Here is a 7,676-nt window from a genome sequence, read left to right as displayed (position 1 = left end):
AGCAACACTGAGATTTTACCTCACCCCAGTTTGTATGGCCATTATTAAGAAAGCCAACAAGAACAGATGCTGGTGGGGATGTGGCCAAAAGGGAATGTTACTACACTGTTGATTGGAATGTAAACTTGGGAATGTAAACAGTGTGGAGTTTTCTAAAATGACTAAACACACTGCCTCTCTATGACCCAGCAATCCCACTCCTGGGCATTTAGCCAATAGATTACAAATGAGGTCGCACTAAAGCCCTGTTCATTACAGCACTGTTTACCATAGCCAAGATATGGAATCAGCCAGGATGCACCTTAATGGATGACTGGATGAAGAAAATTAGGTGTATATACACAATGGAATTTCTGTTTCCATAAAAGGAATGATATTGCATCATTTGAAGGAAATGAAAAACTTTGAAAAATTATATTAAGTGAAGTAAGCCAGACCCAGGGAAATATAAGTTGCATGTTTTCCTCATTTGTTGTAAATCAAATGTGCCTATAAATCTACAAGTAAACAAACTGAATGATAAAGACAAGAAAAGTACACCTGGACATGGTAAATTATACAGGACTCTAAATATTCCCACAGTAAGACCAAAGGAGGATATTCTCAAGAGAGGATCACAAAGGCTCAATAGCTATGTGCATATGATCATATAAAATTGTATGTATAGAAATGAACTCCAAAAATGGAAACAAGAGATTTTTTTGTTATTTTTCTTTTTTTGTTTGTTTTCTCCTTTGTTGCTGTTTTTGATTTTTGTACCTTTTGTCTTGTATGTAAGTTTATCTCTTTGGGGGAGGGTAAGGAAGAGCACAGAAATGATGGGACAAAGAGTGAACCAATGCATCATTGGCACTCACTAGACACTAAGTTGAAAATGAGCTATACAACTTGTGTTTGGGGACAGGAGGGAAAAACTTAGAGAGAATGAGGGAAGGGGTGCCATTGTCTAAAAAAAACTGTTCTCATTACCTGACTTAGGAAACATAACCCGTTTGTACTTCACCTTTATAATAACAATAAAAAAGCATGGCACATGCTACATGGAGTAGTATTCCACATTAAGCAAAATAAACTCACCTCATTTGAATGAAAATAGATTCTCCTAGACACAATAATAATCTTTAGTTGCAGATGTTAACCAGATGTAGAAAGACACATTTTTCCTCTTATATTTAGAATAAAAAAGACCTAAAAGTAGTAAGGCAGATTTTTAAGAATATAAAGGAAACCCCAGGGAGAGGGGAGGGAGGAAAACACAGGCAATGGGTGAGGGGATGCATTAGATCAATGTTCCTCATACACATGTATCAAAATGTCATACTGCAACCCTTTCTTTTGCACATACAACCTACACTAATAAGAATAGGCACTACTGAGTTTTGCCTGTTAATCTATGTTTGGTATCTTGCTACTTGCTGAAAATGTTTATCTGAGTAAGAGTCTTCGTATGGAGTCCATAGAATCCTTTAAGAGTCAGGTCTTATCTTTCATAAGCCAGGATTGCAGTTCTCAGCTGAATTTAGGATAAAATGAAAATACCCTGGATAGTGTCAGAATGAAAGGAACGAAGATCATATAAATATTAGTTTGTCTGACTGTACTAAGCTTCTCCAGGATCACTAGGCCATCACTGAAGTAAAGGCCCAGCAGTTCCACAAAAGGTTTTTTATTTAAAGTTCAGTCATTCAGCTAAACTTTCCTTTTCAGATCAAACAATTATGTAGTGCCTCCTGTTATCAGAAGCTTGTATAGTAAGTAGGAAATGTAGAACAGTATTTCAGTATCAATATCATCACACTTTCTGGATAAAGTTATGTTAAAAATCCCAAGTGCTACTAAAATAGACAGGGATGAAGTTTGTGTTTATGTATGATTCTTGCCAGGGCTCCCTTCATGTCTCTGTTCCTGAGGCTGTAGATGAAGGGGTTCAGCATGGGGGTCACCACCGTGTACATCATCGCCATGACAGTCTCCTTCAAGGTAGAATTATCGGCTGATGGACATAAGTAGAGACCAATAATTGTCCCATAGAACAGGGACACCACAGACAGATGGGAGCCACAAGTGGAGAAGACCTTGCGGATACTGCGAGCAGAAGGGACCTTGAGGATGGAGGAGACAATTCGTGCATAGGACATGATGATGAGTACAAATGGGCTGACGATGACAAGCCCGCCCATGATGAATATCACCAACTCATTCACACGAGTGTCAGAGCAGGACAGCTTCAGCAGAGCAGATATGTCACAGAAGAAGTGGGGGATCACATTGTCCTTACAGAAAGTCAGTCTGGTGGCGAGCAGGGTGTGCAGCATGGCATGGAATGTGGTCAGCACCCAGGACAGCGCCATCATTCCCACACACAGCTTGGGGCTCATGATGCTGGTGTAGTGCAAGGGGAAGCAGATGGCCACATAGCGGTCATAGGCCATGGCCACAAGGAGAAAGCTCTCCAGGTCTGCAAAAAACAGATAGAAATATAACTGTGCCAAGCAGCCTGTGTAGGGGATGGTTGGGAATTGGTTCCTCATGTTCTGCAGCATTTTGGGGATGGTGACTGAGGAGAAGCAGAGGTCAGAGAAGGATAGGTTGCTGAGAAATGCATACATGGGTGTGTGGAGATGGGAGTCTAGTCCAATGAGAACCATGATCAGGAGGTTTCCTAGGATGGTGGTCAAGTACATTGCCAGAAACAGGACAAAGAACAGATGCTGGTGCTCAGGTTTGATGGGCAGGCCCAGGAGTAGGAACTCTGAGATGATGGTTTTGTTCCTTTCTGTCATATTTTGTCTTCAAAATCTTTCAAAGAAAATAATATTATTCCATTAAAATCCAAATATTTAACCCTAATTCTGTGTTCATTGCCTATTGTGTATTTTATAACAAGTCATCCCACCTTTATCACAATAATTATAGGTTTATACTCTAAAGATTTATACTCTCTGTAATTCTAAATTATGTCTCTTGATCTCTTTTAAAGATACTTTTATATTTCATGTGTCCTACATGTTTTTATCTAATAACAAAAACATTTTTATCTAATGATGATAATAAAAACATTTTTCTAATGATAGAAGACACATATTTTTCTCTTGTTTGTATGAATGGTCAACCTAGAAGGTGAGGTAGAATTCCTGTTCTATCAGTGTGTGTTTACTGATGATCACAGATTTTTTCTAACTTCTGTAGTCTGATAATTCTATATGTGGGAAAAAACCTCATTACTCCATTGGCTTAAATGAACATTTAGAACTGGATTATACAGTTCAATACCCTAGAACTCTGGGTTACATTTCTTAATCACTATCTTTCTTGGATATGTTCTAGTCATCTTTAGCTCAAGAGATCTCAAAGTGTTTGATTTTGCATTGCTTTCTCTAAATATCCACCTCTTTTACTCTTTTGTATGTGAAATTCAGGATCATCTTAGATATATTTGAATATTATTTCACTTATTCTTTCTCTAAACATCATATTCAGTCTAACCAATCCTTCAGATTCTCCCTTCACTCTCCTTCCATTTTATCCACTCCTTAGCAGAAGATCACATTCCTGGAACATGATGATGCCTCGTGTGTCCTAGATTATTGAAGCAGACTTTCCAATCACTCCCCAGCTTCAGTGCCTCAAAAGCCTTCTCTTCAATATGCTTCATTCATAAAGTGGAATTCGCATCTGGAAACCAGATTATTGTGCTTTAAGTGATTGCCGTTGCTCTTAAGATGAAGACAAAGTTCCTCCCACAGCACAGTGAGGCTTCATTATTTGATCTGTGCCTACGTGGCCTCATAGTTAACATTTTAGCTGCAGTAAGACTAGTTAATTTTATAATTACTGACCTACCTGCTTTTTCTTTAGCCCAAATCATTCCTTACATATAGGCTTCATCTTTTTCAGTAGTCATTGACTGGTTCCACAAAAGCCAGAAAAACAGCTTTGTAGTAACCAGAATGCTACCCCACTATAGATGGTTCCCTTTATTGACATAATGGTCGACAGTGGTCAATAAACAGTTTTATATTCCTTAAAACAAAGAAAGCGGTTATTTCTAGTCTCTAGCATTTCAGAGCCACTGTTTCCTTTTCCTCTTTTCTCTTTCTCACGAGTGCTCCTCACTGGTCGCATTCTCAGTTCCATTTCTTGTCATATGATAGGATAATTGCTCACCTAACCCTTCCCTTCCTTCCCAGTTCCAAAAGTGTGTTCCAAAAGCATCCCACACAGCCCATCATTCTCAGGGCCTCTGATCATGGGGTTGTAGCTGATCTCCCCAGATTGGAGTTCTATGAAGGAAAGGTCCCATGTGCCTTCTCGCCCGCAGCAGGGCCAGCACCCAGGGGCTGCCTGGATGAATGTTCGCTGGCTATACTTTAAACCAAGATACAGAATCTTTTGACTTTATAAGTAGCAAACTCCCACTAAGTTATAACAATTATTCTTCTTAAACCTCCCCATAATGTAAAATCCTTAGGCTTAATTTGACACTCTGATGAACACCATGGCTGTGGCTAGTACAAAAATATTATGTTTAATAGCATATGTTAATTGTAACAATGTTTCATTGTGATATTTCCATACATGTATATTAAGTACTTTTTGTTTTCTTATTGTTTTTTCCACATCTGTATCAATGAGATCGTGAATACTGAAGATTTTACTCTGATCCATTGGTATTACTGAAAAGAATAGTACATTTCACATTCACTAATAATTTTCATAAAGACAAAATTAAGTCTGTGAAGTTCATCAGTGTCAAAATTTAGTGCTATATAGGTCTAGATGACACCAGCTACAAATAGATTCAAAGACTCTATGTCCAGAGTTGTTATCAACTTATAGACAGTCAGGAGTAGAGTGGGACACTTATACTAGTAGCTATTACAAAAATCAAAAGGGCACACACACACACACACACACACACACACACACACACACACACACACTTCTGTTTTCTTCTAGACAACAATGATTAATGACACTTCTCCTGCTGACCCCCAAGTGTGTCCCAAGTTTGACAAAGAAAAAAGAGGAGAATGAAGAGAATCACAAAGCTCTCTATTAGACTATGTAACTGAGTTAAAAGGTGAAGACTTTCACCCTGCTGATGGTTCTGTTTAAGGCAGCTGCAGAAAGACTTCGGAAGACTTTGTACACGTGGATCTGAGGTGTTGGCATTATAGAGGGAAGAAACATATGGGTAAAATAACACAGTTTCTCAGAATTCTGCTTTCCTTGTGAGTGAGTGGAAGCCATATTTTATGCATGAGAATGCATGAGAATCACAGAGAGCTCACCTGCGGGTGCTGCCGCTGATGGTACAACCACCTTCATACCTTCTTCAGATGTTTTACTGTAGTTCTCAACCTGGACTGCATGTAAGAATCACCTAGGGCAGTGCTTCACATTTGGCATCTGTGCAGATCACCTGAGCATCTGTGAGAATATTGATTCCAGTGTTGTAGCACAAACCACATTTTAAATGAGCCACCCAGATGATGTCACCTATTTCTGTGATGCCAAGTACACAAACTGCTATTAAACATACATTAAGGAGCCCAGTCAAATAAATTCAATCAGAATATCTGATGTGAGTCCTGTAAGCTCCATACCTGAGTGCAAAATAAAAACAAGGCATGAGAACTCTTGCATTGTATCCTACCTTACAGATCTATTATTCATTTGAAATGATAGGAGCGTGGGAAAAACACATTGTAAGTCAGTAATAGTAATGAGCCCTACCATTGATAACTAGATAGTAAATAAATAGTGACCATTAATCAAAATATTTCTAAATCATGGCCAAGTTTTGAGAGGTAGAGTGCTATGAAGAAGAAAATTATCATGCCTGAATTTTTTTTTTTTTTTTACAGAACATCATATGATGGAGGATTTTAGGTTGGAAGGACAGGAAGGAACTGTCTCATTGTCTCTCCTGCTATTCACAAGGGTGCCTGAGGGTGACCCCATCTGGCAAAGTTCCCGCTCCCATTTATTCGTGATAGGCATAGGAAGCGATTGCCTCTCTTGTCCTTGCCTCTACTAAGTCTTCCCTTCTAGCCAACTGTGGGCCTAAGAGGCTCTGTGCCCCAGAGGAGTCAGGGTCCTGCAGAAACTCATTAAAGGAAAAGTAAATAATGAGGACCTCTTCAGGACCAATTCCCTTAGAGTCCTTTAGTGATGACTGATTCTAGTCACTGATCACACCTAACTACACTTTGGAGTTTATGGAAGGATTTTTAATGATTGGCTCTGTAGGAAATGGATAGAAGTTCTATGAAGATCAAACCTCAGGGTTAAGAAAAGTGATTGGAAATCTCAATAAATAACCAGGCAGCATACAGAATGACTTAGTTCATTTTGGGAGTATGAAAATGCACTCAAGTACTCATAAGAGGTGTTGAAGCTGAGCACCACCATGAAAAACTTCCTTAAAAAATCAAGAAAAGAGATAAAAAGACCACCACTAACCAACTTTACACTTCTAACACTCCATTTGCTATGTTTGCCAGTGTATGTTAAAAACAGGAATAAGAGCAAAGATGAACTCCCCTAGATCACATTCAATTCCCACTTTGTATCATGATAGAAATGTAGCACCATATTTCCCATTCTGTTACTTTTACCTCCTTAACTCTAGGAAAACCTTACTAGCATCCACCCACTGCCATCTTCCTAGCCACTCTCAGGATTGCTTCAGCTATTCAGGGTATTTTGTACTTTCTTTTAAAAAAATTTGGATTATAATAAACTTTAAAAAATTTAAATTGTTCTTATAAAGGAGTTACAGTTACATAAATCAGGTAAAGAGTACATTTCTTTTTGGACAATGTCACCCTCCCTTGGTCTCTCCCAGTTTTTCCCTCCCAACCCCACTAATTTTTGCTTTCATATACATTTTATGATGGATTTTTCTGTATCTGTAGAAAAATGACATGACTTTTTAAAGTTATTTTAAGCTTTCATTTTATTAAAGTTTTTATTATTATTATACAAAGGGGGTTGCCATTGGGCAATTTCATCTCTTCCTTTGTTCTCTCCTAAGACATTACATTTTGATAAGGATTGAATTTATTGCATCACTTGTACAGTCATTTTACAATAGTAATTCTACTAATCCATGAGCATGGAGATCTTTCCATCTTTAGCATCATCTGTTTCTCCAAGTTTTTGTAATTTTAATCATCTCCTTTGTTCACTTTGTTCCTAGGTTTCTAATTTGTTTGAAATGGTTGCATAGGGGATTGTTTTCCTGATGGATGATGATGATGATGATGATGATGATGATGATGATGATGATGATGATGATGATGATTAGTGTGTGTGCTAGTCCTGAAGGCCTGGGTGCTGTTCCTGAACTTCTTTTGCTTAAGGCATCATTTCCAGCTTTTTCTGAGTAGCTTATTGGAGATGAGTCTCACGGACTTCCTTGCCTGAGCTAGCTTCAAACTACAATCCTTAGATCTCAGCTTCCTGAATAGCTAGGATTACAGGCATGAGCCACTGGTGCCTATGTCTGATTCATTATTTGTATATTTTCCTGTTCATTATTTATATATAGTTACTGATTTTTTATATTTTTTAATTATTTATTTTTTATTGTGAAAATACTGTACAGAGGGGTTACAATTACATGGGCAAGATAATGAATATATTACTTTTCAAGCATTGTAGCCTCC

At 38.1% G+C, this 7,676-nt stretch overlaps 1 protein-coding gene across 1 annotated transcript; it reads right to left on the bottom strand.

The window, feature by feature from the left end:
* Positions 1 to 1,835: 1,835 nt before the first annotated feature.
* Positions 1,836 to 2,783, bottom strand: LOC138830523 (olfactory receptor 1468-like). The gene has a single exon (XM_070026903.1). It carries the CDS (start codon positions 2,781 to 2,783, stop codon positions 1,836 to 1,838), a length of 948 nt encoding a protein of 315 aa, XP_069883004.1.
* Positions 2,784 to 7,676: the final 4,893 nt, after the last annotated feature.

Source organism: Dipodomys merriami, unplaced genomic scaffold, assembly GCF_024711535.1.
Source record: "Dipodomys merriami isolate MVZ:Mamm:240054 unplaced genomic scaffold, mDipMer1.0.p SCAF_19, whole genome shotgun sequence".
Classification (NCBI taxonomy): Eukaryota; Metazoa; Chordata; class Mammalia; order Rodentia; family Heteromyidae; genus Dipodomys; species Dipodomys merriami.
The sequence above is the reverse complement of the archived record's forward strand: the minus strand, read 5'-3'. Positions and strand labels throughout refer to the sequence as shown.